The 15855-nt window shown below is 45.0% G+C and overlaps 1 protein-coding gene across 1 annotated transcript in view; it reads right to left on the minus strand.

Moving 5' to 3' along the window:
* The window catches only part of BPHL (biphenyl hydrolase like), a 374961-nt gene extending 359918 nt beyond the window's left edge, over positions 1 to 15043 (minus strand). The window contains exon 1 of the mRNA XM_069730737.1: positions 14897 to 15043. Within this exon, the coding sequence (XP_069586838.1) occupies positions 14897 to 14997 (101 nt within the window). The 5' untranslated portion in view covers positions 14998 to 15043. The remainder of the gene's footprint in view (positions 1 to 14896) is intronic.
* Positions 15044 to 15855: the final 812 nt, after the last annotated feature.

Raw genomic sequence — 15855 nt, forward strand, 5'->3', positions numbered from 1 at the left:
GCAAAAGTACCAGATGGACAGGCAGAATGAGTAGTTAGAACTGAGCAGAAGTCAGAAACCAGGCAAAACGAATGAGCAGTACAGAATCAATAGATAACAGCAAAAATGGGGGACAGAACTGGGTCAGTAACAGCATAACACACAAGAACAGGCACAAGCACACAAGGGTCAAACTACTCAGCCGAGGGCAAAAGTAAAACTGACAAAGACCAGAGCCTAGCTGAGGCCATATAAAGCCCTAACACAGCCAGAGAGAGGCTGAAAAGTCTTAATCCCTGGGGTCCCAGCCAAACAAACCATGACAGTAATCCCCTCTCAAACGGGGGGCCACTGGACCCCCAGGCTTCTGAGGGTGTCTGGTATGAAGAGCCCGAACCAGACTATCAGCGTGTACGGAGTGGGCAGGAACCCATGACTGATCCTCTGGACCATGCCCCTTCCAATTAACCAGATACTGCAAGGAGCGACGTACCAGATGAGAATCCACAATTTGTCCAACCTCATACTCCATATGACTATGACCCTCAACCAATACCGGAGAAGGAGCTGACCCAGAGTCCTCCTCAACTGCCCCCAAGGGTTTCAGAAGAGATTTATGAAATACATTAGCAATCTTAAAAGAGGCTGGGAGACGTAACCTATATGCTACCAGATTGACCTCCTCCACAATTTCGTATGGCCCAATAAACTTAGGACATAACTTGGAAGACGGAAGCTAAAGGTTGATATTCCGTGTGGAAATCTCTTGCCAGCGAAGTACTTATGCAGCGCCCCAGAGATCTGGTCTTTGCAGTATGACACTCTGCCACTAAGGGGAGTGATGGTACGTCTGATGGCACTGAAGGAATTCCACTGACCAGGTATCACCAGCACACATTACACTTCACACTCCGGCCACTAGGGGGAGCAAAAGGCTTTATTTATTGGGCCCCTCCTCACACTGGTAAAACTAGGGGTTGGATAGAAAGTTAGTCAGAAGCTGACTGGGTTGGATTCAGGCAACATCCCGTGGCAGGGGGTCTTGCAGGGAGAAGACACAGGGGGGTCCCTGTCAGGCGTGGGAACCTGGCAGGCACCTAGTGACCAGAACAGAACGTTACGGAACCGCGCCTGCACACCCCGCGGTGGTATCCTAAGAAAGAGACACGAAGCAAAGGATATTGTGAGACAGTGAGAAACGAGATCAAGCACAAAGGAGAGCCAGTAGGAGTCGTGCCGTGAGACCGAGGCAACATCCTACTGAGGCGCGTAGCCGGTGGCCAGAACACCGAGGGAGTAACTGACTCTACGCCTTACTTCAAACTCCGCAGGACAGTTAATTATAGGTTGGCTGTCTAACCTAAACACCTACAAAGACATAGGGGGCAACAGTGGGAGAGGGGCGACTCTAGGGTCCCGGAAGACCTCCAGGCCTTCCCGTCATACGGGTGCGTCCTAGCCATAACATACCTGGGGGACGTTGAACTAGAAACATCTGGAACATATTAGAAAGAACAAACGAACGAGAACAGAAGTTGTGAGGACTATTCCGAATGCTCAGCAGGGTAGCACTACAACACACAGGCGCTATTGGTAGGCAACGATTTCCACCTGCAAAGGGAATTCTGGATGTGCCCATCGGACCGGCCGGTCTCAGATAGCCCTGTTAAGCGTGCTCTGGATTGCGGATCCTGAAGTCTTCAGTAAAGAGGTAAAGAGACTGCAACCTTGTGTCCTCGTTATTGACTGCACCTCACACCATCATCATCCACCTTACTGGGAAGCCCTGGGGACATACTTCACCTGTGGGAAGGTATACCATCTAGCTGCCATTCCATCACCCCCAGCGGACCCTGACCGAACACCACAGGTGGCGTCACGAACCCCTGATAGACTGTACCACCATTATTGGACGCCCCTTAGCAGGGTCGCGGACCGGGTCTAGCCACCGTGACAGCTTCAGAACCGAACCAGAGAGGCCCGGTACCGAGAACACGTGGTCCTGTGTCTGGGGGCGCTCCACTTATACCTCCCCTGAGCCTTGGAGATATTACGACAGACCTCAACCCAGAGATTTTTTAACTGCTGAACCGTCCCCTCTGCCCCAGGGCAACCAGAATCCAGGCATTAAAACTGCCCAAAATGTGGGCTAAACCCATAGTTGACCAGAAATGGGGACATACCAGTGGACCTACTCACACGACTGTTAAAGACGAACTCCGCCAAAGGTAATGCATCAGACCAGTCATCCTGCCTAACTGAGGCCATACACCTAAGAATCTGTTCCAGGGACTGATTGGTGCGTTCCGTCTGACTATTACTCTCGGGATGGTAAGCCAAAGAGAAAGACAAAGAAAGACCCAGTTTCTTACAGAATGCCCTCCAAAACTTGGCCACGAACTGCACACCTCTGTCAGACACCACTTTCACGGGTACCCCATGCAAGTGCACCACATGTAACACAAACAACTTAAACAAAGTTTCATCTGAAGGTAGAGCAGGTAAAGGTACAAAATGGGCTTGTTTAGAAAACCTGTCCACCACCACCCATATCACAGTATTACCCCTGGAAAGAGGCAGTTTGGTGATAAAGTCCATGGACAGGTGAGTCCTTGGTCTATCTGGAACTGAGAGAGGCACCAGTTCCCCGGCCGGCCGGTAATGGGAGCTCTTAGAACGGGAACAAACCCCACACGCAGCTACAAATCTTTTGATATCCATACCCAGTGAGGGCTACCAAGAAATTATTGCCACTGCCTCACGTGTGGCCAAAATACAAGGATGAGCACTAAGTTTAGACTCATGGAACTCCCGAAGGAGCCCAAGTCAAAACCTCTCCGGGACAATTTCCCCCCCAGTTTGGAGGCAGGAGTAAGAGACTGGGTCCCACAATCTCCTGCTCCATTTCCGACAATAGCTCAGTCACCACCACCCCAGAATGAAGAATGGAGGACAGCGGCTCGGGGGGATTTTCCCTGAGCCTTTGGAGAACAATTCGTAAATGTTGCAAATGAGTATGACTGGGGAATACACCAAAATGTCATCAAGATAGAAAACAACAAAATGTCCTATAAGATCAGCAAACACTACATTAATGAAATTCTGAAATATGGCAGGAGCATTAGTAAGACCAACCGGCATAACCAGGTTTTCAAAGAGACCATCAAATGTGAGGAAGGCCATTTTCCACCCGTCCCGCTCTCGAACCCTTATCAGATAACAGGCTCCCCAGAGATCAAGTTTGGGGAACTATTTAGCCCCAGACAATTGGTTACAGAGATCTGGGATAAGGGGAAGAGGGTATGTATTTTTCAAGGTTATTTTGTTTAGTTCTCGAAAGTCGAGGCAGGGATGTAGGCTGCCATCTTTCTTTTTAACGAAAAATATTCCAGCAGCCACAGGAGAGATGGAAGGACATATATGCCCCCTTGCTGAGGCTTTCTGCAATATACTCCTTCATGGCCAAACGCTCAGGACCGGACAAATTGAACAAACGAGCTTTAGGCAACTTAGCCCCTGGAACCAATTCAATGGCACAATCAAAGGGTTTATGTGGCGGTAAAACCTCAGCCTCACTTTCAGAGAACACGTTCTCGAAGTCCTTCAGGTACTCCGGAATACCCTCCAGACTGACAGACGACACAGAGACAGATCTGAAAGGTTCAGACAAAAATGCAGATTTATAACATTAATTGAAACAGTTAGGCCCCCGTTGAACAATTTCTCCGATCTCCCAAATGATGATGGGGTTGTGACGTTGCAACCAAGGCATCCCCAACACCAACCCAGCAGGCAGATTTTCCAAGACAAAACAACCTATTTTTTCAACATGAAGAGAGCCCACCTTGAGTGAAAAAACGTCCAACACAGAGAATCTCTTTCTTGGTGAGGGGAGAAGAGTCAATAACCACCACTTTAATTGGAGACTTAAGCCTGACTGTCCCTATCTTGCATTGAAAAAGCAACCGAGAGTCGACGACGTTGATGGACGAACTGCAGTCAACAAAAGCTGTAGAAAAAGGACAGTCATCCACCAGAAGTTCCACTTGCAGCAAAACTTTAGAAAATGAGGAAAAGTGTACCTGAGGGTCTGGATAGTCTCCTCGAAAACTACCCAGACCTAGTCGTTTCCTGACACTTTGATCGATGAAGGGCAGGAGGGACTGTCTTTCCTCCAATGTCCAGACTCTCCACAATAAAAGCGCAGCTGCTTCTCACGACGGCATCTCCTCTCTTTCTCCTTGAGGGTGACAGCACCCAACTCCATGGCCTGAGATGAGGATGCAGCTTCACTCCTACTGGGGAACAGTGGGGTTTCTAATTGCATCACCCCTCTTTCCCGCAACCTACAGTTCTTGTGGACAACCTGGGTCATGGCTTTCTCAAGAGTCAGTGTCACGAAGTGACTGTCCAAGCGTGACACGACCCAACGGGTGGTCGGTCACAAAGGGGCAAGACTCACAAGGGAACACCGGGGACACTTTAACAACGGTGGGCCCTGCGATAGGGAATGAGGAAAATGGACACCTCCTGCACTCTCTTAAGGATGTGTTACTTTAGCAAAACAAAAGTCCAAACGTAACGTTCTAGACGCCTCTGACCAATATTAATACACAAAACAGCAAAGCCAGCCACTAAATTTTAAAACTTAACATTTAATATGTATACTTCTAAAACAATATCTTATGTTTAAAATTATAATTAGGTGCTCATGCGTACCAGTGCACTAGACAAAAAATAGTTTGATCTCACCAAACGCCGTTTCTCTCCTTCTTATAGATTTCTGTGCTTTTCCAGAGCACGGCGTAGGGGAGAGACAAGTAAACCTTTTCCCCTCAAGGGGGAGACGAAGGGGAAGGGGTGGGGGTTGAAACCTATCTCCCCTGTCGTGCCCCGTGTATAAGTCTCCCGCCCTGACAAGGGCAGTTCCCAAGTTTGAGCCTGTTTAAATGAAGCCCATTGGAAAATATAGCCACCCTGGATAATGTATCGTCTTATACTTCCTTTTTTCTTCCCGACGCGTTTCCCTCCCCGTTATGGGGGTTCATCAGGGGATTGAAAGAATGTCCAGGTTCATGAAGGTATTCTGCAGTGGCAGACAAAACCTCATCTAGTAGTATCCTCCATGTGAGGGTCAAGCAGTCTCTCTCTTGTCAGGTCTAGTTGCCATTAAATAAGGGAGGGGGAGGTGCTTGGACTCAGCGTCTGTCATCACTTCCCTTTTAATTATACCATACATATTATTCTATTTAAATCGCTCCTTGTTAAACACATATTTCTAACAATACTCACAGAACAGTTTATTATACTCTTTAAGCAGTTCACATGTAGTTGTAGATTAGTTCTTATATCATGCGCTGTTCAGCGTGCCTCATTAACACCTCTGCGTAATGGAGCAACTGCGCATGCTCCTCTCAACCATAGAATTCCTTCACCCACATTTGCCGATCTGATTGATAATGACTCAGAACATACTACCACCCGTGCGCTCTTCACATAACCCGGCAAATGATCCCATCAACTTCAATCCTACTTATACCTTATTTATTATTTAAGTTCTGGACCCCTATCTACTCATAAGCACCTTAGTATACGCCTACGTATGATCAACTCACAGCGCCTGTGCGTGCTGAAGCCCTGTCAGATTCAATGTCACCTGACCTAGGTCCTGGTCGGTGTTTACTGCGTGCGCCTTACTCTGCCGTATCTCTGTACTACTCAGCTGTGTGAGCGCATAACCGCCGGTACTTAATCGTATTCTTTTTCTGCTATCTCCTACGTTCTAAGTTTATCAGCCAGATAAGGTAATTAACAGCTTGTTGACATTTGTACTATTCGGCTGTGTGCACCCAGCCGCAGATGCTAGGTCATATACCTTATCTGCCACCTACTACGTTCATCAGCTGAATACGCGGCCTTGCGACAAAAAGTAATTTTTGTTGTCTGGTCAGAAGAATGTAATTCTCTAATGACCACTAAAAGGAATCTATGTATTATTAGAGGTTTCTTAAGATTATAAGCAGGCTTTACCATTTAATTGAGTCACGGGTCCCCATTATGTTTAGATACTTTAGTGAAATAGAAATAAAATTTGGTCCCCCTTGTATTTTCAATTAGATATTGATGGGACAGTACTTCACCTCTGTATTCACTATTATTGCGACTATGGTCTATCGCATTATAAGTACCTCTCAGAGTCACAATTGAGGCCTCCATATTCATTATACTTGAAGAGATTCCTTCTCTCACACATAGTGTCCTTTATGACTATAATAGTCGGAGCAGATTTAAATTTTAATCCTTTCTTTCTTTTGTATATATACACATATATCTCCCTTGTTTTGAGCATACATATATATAGTTCTTTCACTGTATCATGGGGCTTTTACTCATTATCTCTTAATGCCCCACGCTAATTAATCCTAGTGGTACAGTGAAAAACCCTGGTAGGCTTGCAAATTGCAACCCGGGTTTAGGTCTAACAGGCATTTTAACCCATTCCAAGGGTCATTTTGATGACTCGGAAAACATCGTCCCACACCAGTACAGCCACCATAACTTAGATTTTAGTGAGGTAGGGAGAGTTAAAGAAAACAGCTGAAATTCAGTTGTTCATTTAGCCCTAGGGGCCATTGAGTGTCTAATCGATAGATCCACCGACATTCTTTTTGCAGGATTATTTTGTCATAATTCCCACCTCTCACCGGGGGTTTTACTTGTTCTATACCCATGAAACTAACCACTTTGCAGTTGCCATCATGACAACTGTTCACGTGTTTCGCTAGTGGCGTATCTCTATTATTTCTTATGTCCCCCAAATGCTCCCCCACCCTCCGTCTAAATTCTCTGAATGTTTTTCCCACATATGATTTGCCACAAATACAAGAAGCCTTATAGACCACCCCTGTAGTCTTGCAATTAATAAATTGCTTGATTGTAAATTTCTCTTTGGTGGTGTCATTCTCAAACTCCTTTCCTGTTCGTATATGGTTACAAGCCACACATAATCCACATTTAAAGCAACCTTTTGGTTTTTCTGGTAGCCATGTTGTCCCTCCTTCTGGTTTACTCAAATGACTATGCACTAATCTCTCCTTAAGGGATCGACCCTTCTTATATGTAATCTGGGGTGTCGTTCCTATGACTTTCGCCAAATCTTGGTCCATTAACAGGACATTCCAGTGACTTTTTAATACCTCCCGTACTGCTTGCGCCCCATTGTCAAAGGTGGTAATCAGGCGAATAACATTTTGATTTTCTTCATCTCTCGTCTTAATTTTGAGTAGATCCTCCCTCGGTTGTGCTTGTGCATATTGGAAGGACTCCCTTAGTATCTTATCCGGGTACCCCCTTCTCTTGAACCTCTCTCGTAGATTATCTGCCCAGTATTTAAAATCATTAACTTCTGAGCAGTTCCGTTTCATCCTTAGGTATTGCCCTTTTGGGATTCCCTTTTTCTGAGCTATGGGGTGATGACTATCCCATCTTAGCAGGGAATTGGTCGATGTGGGTTTACGGAAGATAGAAGTTGTTAATACATCCTTATCTGTTGCTTTCCTGATACAGATATCTAGAAACGGTAGTTCGTCTGTCTCAATGACCGAAGTAAAACGTAAACCAATTTCATTAATGTTTAACGCCGCCACAAATGATACAAATCTCTCTTTGGTACCACTCCACAGAATGAAAACATCATCTATAAACCTCACCCAGAGATCTATAGATCTGGTAAACTCATCCAGAGCCTCCGAGAAGACGGTTGTATCCTCCCACCAGCCCAGGAGCAAATTTGCGTAACTTGGTGCAGATGGATTACCCATCGCTGTGCCCCTGAGCTGGTGGTAGGTTCTTCCATCGAAGGTAAAGAAGTTGTTTTTTAGAGAGAATTCAAGGAGCTCCAAGACAAACTGGTTATGTCTCTCAAACTGACATCCTCTAGATCCGAGAAAGTGCTTCACTCCTTTAATTCCAAATTCATGGGGTATGGAGGAATAGAGAGTCTCGACATCTATACTTGCCAACAATGTATCCTTCTCTATAGGTATTCCTTCCAATTTCTGGAGGAGGTCTGTCGTATCACGGATATAAGAGGGCAATGCGCTTACATAAGGCTTTAATATGTGATCAACATAGGTACCCAGATTACTGCAAATGCTTCCCATGCCTGAGACTATTGGTCTCCCTTTTAAGGGAGTGTACCCTTTATGTACCTTTGGCAGACTGTAAAATGTGGCCATAATGGGGTATTGAGGAAGTAGAAAAGAGAGCTCATCCTGGCTGATCAATTGATTGGCCTTGGCTCTTAACAGTATTTTTGTAAGTGTATCCATGCAATTTGCTGTTGGATTTTCTTTTACAACCCTGTATGTCCCAGTATCTCTTAGTAATGCAAGACACATATCTTTGTATTGTTTGATGTCCATTATGACAATATTTCCCCCTTTGTCAGAGGGTTTTATGACTATGGAGGAGTCTTTTTCAAGATCACACAATGCCTCCATTTGTTCTTTGGAGAGATTGTGTGGTGTGTATGTTCTTCCTAATTTCTTGATGTCTCTTGTCACCAAGTTAAGGAATACATCCACAGCTGATATGTCTCCCCCCCCGGGGGGCATTCTGGTACTTGCATTTTTAAAGGGAGTGAAGGGGCCCCTTCCTACAGACACTGGTACAACTTCATCCAAGTTTGCCAGACATTGTACATCACTTAACATGTCTGGGGTGATGTTATACTCACAGCATGTTTTTAAGTCTTTATCCTTAAAAAATTTGTGCCATCTAAGCTTTCTCACGAAAAGATTAATATCCTTGATGACATCAAAGGTCATCATATCTGTTGTAGGCACAAAAGATAATCCTTTACTAAGGACAGTCATTTCTATATCCGTGATAACCCTTTGTGACAAGTTAATCACTTGTGAGTCTATTCCTTGTATGTTGGGTTGTTCCGATTCCTCAATGGGTATATCCGATCTAAAAAACCCCCCCTTGGTGATGAAGTCGTGTACCGCCCCGAGTAGCCCCTCTGTCTGCCTCTCTGGCGGCCTCTGGTATTTTTTTGTCTTACGTCTGTATCTGAGTACTCGGTGTCTGTTGATGAGATGTCTGTTTCTCTCTCCCGTTCCTGTCTCCCACCCGGATATTGATACACTTTGTTGTCTTTAAAATCCTGTAGATCCCTACAGAATTGTTTATGTTTCCTTTCCTTTAAGTGATACTGGAATTTCTCAATTGTGTTCTGTAGGGCTGTTTCTTTTACACTGAAATCACTCTCTTCCTTGAATTTTTTAGTAATATCTATCTGTTCTTTCAATTTCTCATTAAGAACTTCAAAATTATTCTTCTCCTCGTTCACTAAAATTTGCATTAATCTTAGTGAGCTCGCTGTTGCTTCCTTCTCCCACTTGCTCATTAATTGTGGAGAGCGGCACCGTTGAGCTGGCAGAAGATTAATGCGTAAACCCCTTGGTACTATGTTGTTTTTTATATAGCTCTCCAGGCTTTGAATTTCCCACCAGGAGGAGATCTGCTCCTTGTATATTTTAGTAAGATCATTAAAGGCTGCTGCATATGTGGGAGTGTACTTTTTTTGACAAAATGCTTTTTCAGAGAAAATATCCTTGGCTTCATTCAGCCATACCTCAGTATCTGGACAGGAAGATAGAAAACCGGCCATAACAACCCGTATTGTCAATATATTACTTTAGCAAAACAAAAGTCCAAACGTAACGTTCTAGACGCCTCTGACCAATATTAATACACAAAACAGCAAAGCCAGCCACTAAATTTTAAAACTTAACATTTAATATGTATACTTCTAAAACAATATCTTATGTTTAAAATTATAATTAGGTGCTCATGCGTACCAGTGCACTAGACAAAAAATAGTTTGATCTCACCAAACGCCGTTTCTCTCCTTCTTATAGATTTCTGTGCTTTTCCAGAGCACGGCGTAGGGGAGAGACAAGTAAACCTTTTCCCCTCAAGGGGGAGACGAAGGGGAAGGGGTGGGGGTTGAAACCTATCTCCCCTGTCGTGCCCCGTGTATAAGTCTCCCGCCCTGACAAGGGCAGTTCCCAAGTTTGAGCCTGTTTAAATGAAGCCCATTGGAAAATATAGCCACCCTGGATAATGTATCGTCTTATACTTCCTTTTTTCTTCCCGACGCGTTTCCCTCCCCGTTATGGGGGTTCATCAGGGGATTGAAAGAATGTCCAGGTTCATGAAGGTATTCTGCAGTGGCAGACAAAACCTCATCTAGTAGTATCCTCCATGTGAGGGTCAAGCAGTCTCTCTCTTGTCAGGTCTAGTTGCCATTAAATAAGGGAGGGGGAGGTGCTTGGACTCAGCGTCTGTCATCACTTCCCTTTTAATTATACCATACATATTATTCTATTTAAATCGCTCCTTGTTAAACACATATTTCTAACAATACTCACAGAACAGTTTATTATACTCTTTAAACAGTTCACATGTAGTTGTAGATTAGTTCTTATATCATGCGCTGTTCAGCGTGCCTCATTAACACCTCTGCGTAATGGAGCAACTGCACATGCTCCTCTCAACCATAGAATTCCTTCACCCACATTTGCCGATCTGATTGATAAGACACAGCCGAATAGTACAGATGTAAACGAGCTGTAAATTACCTTATCTGACTGATAAACTTAGAACGTAGGAGATAGCAGAAAAAGAATACGATTAAGTACCGGCGGTTATGCGCTCACACAGCTGAGTAGTACAGAGATACGGCAGAGTAAGGCGCACGCAGTAAACACCGACCAGGACCTAGGTCAGGTGACATTGAATCTGACAGGGCTTCAGCACGCACAGGCGCTGTGAGTTGATCATACGTAGGCGTATACTAAGGTGCTTATGAGTAGATAGGGGTCCAGAACTTAAATAATAAATAAGGTATAAGTAGGATTGAAGTTGATGGGATCATTTGCCGGGTTATGTGAAGAGCGCACGGGTGGTAGTATGTTCTGAGTCATTATCAATCAGATCGGCAAATGTGGGTGAAGGAATTCTATGGTTGAGAGGAGCATGCGCAGTTGCTCCATTACGCAGAGGTGTTAATGAGGCACGCTGAACAGCGCATGATATAAGAACTAATCTACAACTACATGTGAACTGCTTAAAGAGTATAATAAACTGTTCTGTGAGTATTGTTAGAAATATGTGTTTAACAAGGAGCGATTTAAATAGAATAATATGTATGGTATAATTAAAAGGGAAGTGATGACAGACGCTGAGTCCAAGCACCTCCCCCTCCCTTATTTAATGGCAACTAGACCTGACAAGAGAGAGACTGCTTGACCCTCACATGGAGGATACTACTAGATGAGGTTTTGTCTGCCACTGCAGAATACCTTCATGAACCTGGACATTCTTTCAATCCCCTGATGAACCCCCATAACGGGGAGGGAAACGCGTCGGGAAGAAAAAAGGAAGTATAAGACGATACATTATCCAGGGTGGCTATATTTTCCAATGGGCTTCATTTAAACAGGCTCAAACTTGGGAACTGCCCTTGTCAGGGCGGGAGACTTATACACGGGGCACGACAGGGGAGATAGGTTTCAACCCCCACCCCTTCCCCTTCGTCTCCCCCTTGAGGGGAAAAGGTTTACTTGTCTCTCCCCTACGCCGTGCTCTGGAAAAGCACAGAAATCTATAAAAAGGAGAGAAACGGCGTTTGGTGAGATCAAACTATTTTTTGTCTAGTGCACTGGTACGCATGAGCACCTAATTATAATTTTAAACATAAGATATTGTTTTAGAAGTATACATATTAAATGTTAAGTTTTAAAATTTAGTGGCTGGCTTTGCTGTTTTGTGTTGTCTCTTAAGGATGTGCCCTAATTTTCCTGACGTCCCTATACACGTTCTTTCAGCCTGTCACCGAGCTGGATACCTTAGCCCTCACTCGCCCTGCACCTATCCCTCGGTAGAGAAATGGCGAGTGAGAGCACTGGTCCCACCACTGCACTAATAAACACAAAGAAAAAGTAAAGACAAACACGGTATAAGCAAACAACACTTAGCTTTCTCTGCTGCAATGTACAGTACAGCAGAATAATGCACCAGGTACAAATATTCAGCAGAACAACCACTGCACTCAGAACACTCCTTCCACCTGCTTGGTTGATCTCCAGATCTCCAGAAGGACCTGTATAACCAACAGTCAGCTGATGCATCAGGTGACCTTATGAAGGATGGTGGGAGTGGTCACCACCAACATCAGCTGACCCAGCAGCAATGCAATGCAATAACACCAGCGGCTTCCGGGGGGAAAACTGCATTAAACCCAAATGGCCAGAAAGGAAAAAAGGTTTTAATCATAGGGAAATCAGATCTGCCACAGATCCAAACATGGATCGTGACAGTCAGGTGGAGAATGAAGGGCCAAGGCATCTTTCAGGCGTTCAGAGAGGCCCCTGCAGAACAAGCCCCGAAGGGCGGCATCATCCCAGGAAATCTCAGCAGCCCATCATCTAAACTCAATACAGAACCACTCGGCCGAGTGCTTTCCCTGACAAACACTCATCACCATGTCCTCAGCCAGCCGCACACGATCAGGTTAATCGTAGATATGCCCAAGGGCTGCAAAAAATGCATTCACAGACATTCTCACTGGGGCTGTGGAAGGGAGAGAAAAAGCCCAAGCCTGTGGGGCTCCCCTTTATAAAGAGATTATGACCCCCACCCTCTGACTTTCATCCCCAGAAGAGCGGGGTCTTAACAAAAAAAAAAAACTTACAGCCCTCCTTAAAGGCTCTAAATTTTGCTTTGTCCCCAGCAAATGTATCCGGCAACTTAACTGGAGGTTCAGGTGGAATTAGAGTAAACATCTCTATCCCCTGCCCCCTGAACCCCCGATGACAGGGCTCCTTGCATCGCATCAGATACCAGTTGTTGAGTCTGAGCAAGAGCTTGTTGCTCCATAGTCAATTTCTGCATCATCTGAGTCAGGTGCTTCATCTGCTCATAAAGGCTTTGCATGGGGGTCTATACTGCCCCCAGCGCCAGGAGACTGTGATGGTCAGTTATAATGTAAGGAACACCGTGACTGGTAAGGCTAACTCAGTACACGTGTTCTGCTATGTCCTGGATGAGTGAGGCAATGCAGCACACGGAAAGCTTACCAGGATGGAGCGCAACCACTGACGTGCAGGACCTGCGGCACGTGAATGCAGGGAGTAAAACCAGGGCGGAACAAGCCGCAGAGCTACCAGAGAAGACAGCGGAGGATGGCGGGTACCGACAGAACAAAAGAAGGTCAGGAGAGACGAGGTCAAATCTGAGAAGTCAGCGAGGTACAGGAGCAAGATACAAAAGAGGAATCAAATACAGGCCAAGTGTCAGAAACGGGAGAGGGCAGCAAAAGTACCAGGGGGACAGGCAAAACGAGTAGTCAGAGCGGAGCAGAAGTCAGAAACCAGGCAAAACGAATGAGCAGTACTGAATCAATAGACAACAGCAAAAATGGTGGACAGAACCGGGTCAGTAACAGGATAACACACAAGAGCAGGCACAAGGCACAAGCACACAAGGGTCAAACTACTCAGCCAAGGACAGAAGTATAACTGACAAAGACCAGGGCCCAGCTGAGGCCATATAAAGCCCTAACACAGCCAGAGAGAGGCTGAAAAGTCTTAACCCCCGAGGTCCCAGCCAAAACTTCCAAACAAACCATGACAACACTATATACAGAGCTCCTGTATATAATGTCACTGGTGAGTACTGTATTACCTGTACATTATACACTATATACAGAGCTCGTGTATATAATGTCACTGGTGATCACTGTATTACCTGTACTCTGAGAATATATACAGAGCTCCTGTATATAATGTCACTTGTGATCACTGTATTACCTGTACACTATACACTATATACAGAGCTCCTGCATATAATGTCAATAGTCAATAGTGATCACTGTATTACCTGTACACTATAAGCAGAGCGCCTGTATATAATGTCACTGGTGATCACTGTATTACCTGTACACGGACACTGCATACTAAATAAATATGGCCTGTGTATAATGGCACTTACGATAATATTAGTATTGTGTTTATTTTTTTATTAAATATCAGTATTGTAGTTTTCGGTCACTATGTGGAGGCAATATGTGATCTGGTCATGGTGCGGTGGTATTTAGTCCTTGTATGTGGTAATATTCGGTAACTGTGGTGGTAATATGTGATCTGGTCATGCTGTGGTGGTATTTCTTCCTTGTATGTGCTATTAGTCGGTCGTTGTGGTGCTAATATGTGGTCTGGTCATGGTGCACTGGTATTTGACCATTGTATGTGGTATTGCTCGGTCACTGTGATGGTAATATCTTGTCTGGTCATGGTGCGGTGATATTTGTCCCTTGTATGTGGTATTATTGTGATATTATTGGTGATTTTAAACATTGAAAAATAAATATATACATAAATTGTATTGGATATTTTAACAAATGATTAATTGGATAGAGTAGAGTAGGTTCCGGCTTAAAGAGTCTACCTTGTCATGGTGGCAGATTAAAAAATCTTTTGGCCAAAACAAAAGCTCCTGGCTTTGTATGTGATCTGGTTATGGGAACTGTAAATGAGTGATCGGTGAGGACATGATGCAGAAATGGAGTTTTTCCAAGAGAGGGTGGTGGAACTGTGGACAGATCGAGGGGTGGAGGCGGGGCTGGGTTGGACCTTGGGCGGAGTCTCAAGGGGGTCCCAAAAATGTTGCTAGTATAGGGTCCCGAAACTCTTAGTGGCAGCCCTGATCACAGGACACCTCAGTATATAGGGCACTGGTCACATGACTCCTCACAAGCTTGCCAGGAACGTCACTAGTTTCCATAAAGCATCTGTGCAGCGACATGAGCATATGAAGGGTTAACACGAGCAAGCACAAAAACCTTTACCAGTAAAACAGTGCGGCTGTGCGGGGCTGCGGAGTCTTCAGGACACGGTGCAGGAACCGAGCAGACGACACCAGCGTAGCGTTTGCAGCACACAGCACCATGTTACCACTGCTGTGTTCTGCGTGCCGCTGGTCTGTGTGGATTGTAGGCTCCAGGTCATACAGAGAGCAGACCACATTGCTGTATGCTACACTGCCACCTACAGGCATCTCTCTGCAGTGCTTACTCTACTGTTTGAGGAGCTGATTTACCTCAAATGAACTGGTGTTTGCTAAAGCACGTCACTACTGCACACAGCACTGAGGACAGTGAGGAGAGGTCAGCTGGCGCAGAGCAGAACTGAATCCTGTCAGAGAGCACTCAGCAATCTACAGTAGGATAAAAGCACTGCAGAAATGTAGGTTTTCACCACGTTCACACGTTCAGTATTTGGTCAGTTTATTACCTCAGCATCTGTAAACAGCGTCGGACTGGAGCACTTTGGGCCCAACAGAGAAAATCATTCTTGGGGCCCACTATGTAGCTACAATCACATATATACAAGACCACTAATTGTGCCGTAAAACGCACTAATATCAAGGTATAATATAAGGTAGTACACGTCTTAATGATATAGCAGGGGTTGGGGTAGCCCCCTCATAGGTTATGTAATTCCTTCATAGAGTATAATGCAGCCCACCTCATAGGGTATAATGTTGCCCCCCACAAAATATAATGCAGCCCCCTCATACAGTATAATACAGCCCTCCCCCATAGAATATAATGTAGCCCCCTATAGAATATAATACAGCCCTCCCCCATAGAATAGAATATAGCCCCCTATAGAATATAATTCTGCCCACCTCATAGAATATAATGTAGCCCCACATAAAATATAATGCAGCCCACCTCATAGGGTATAACGCAGCCCCCAATAGAATATAATGCAGCCCCCTCATAGGGTATAATGCAGCCCTACC

Source organism: Ranitomeya imitator, chromosome 6 (assembly GCF_032444005.1).
Source record: "Ranitomeya imitator isolate aRanImi1 chromosome 6, aRanImi1.pri, whole genome shotgun sequence".
Classification (NCBI taxonomy): Eukaryota; Metazoa; Chordata; class Amphibia; order Anura; family Dendrobatidae; genus Ranitomeya; species Ranitomeya imitator.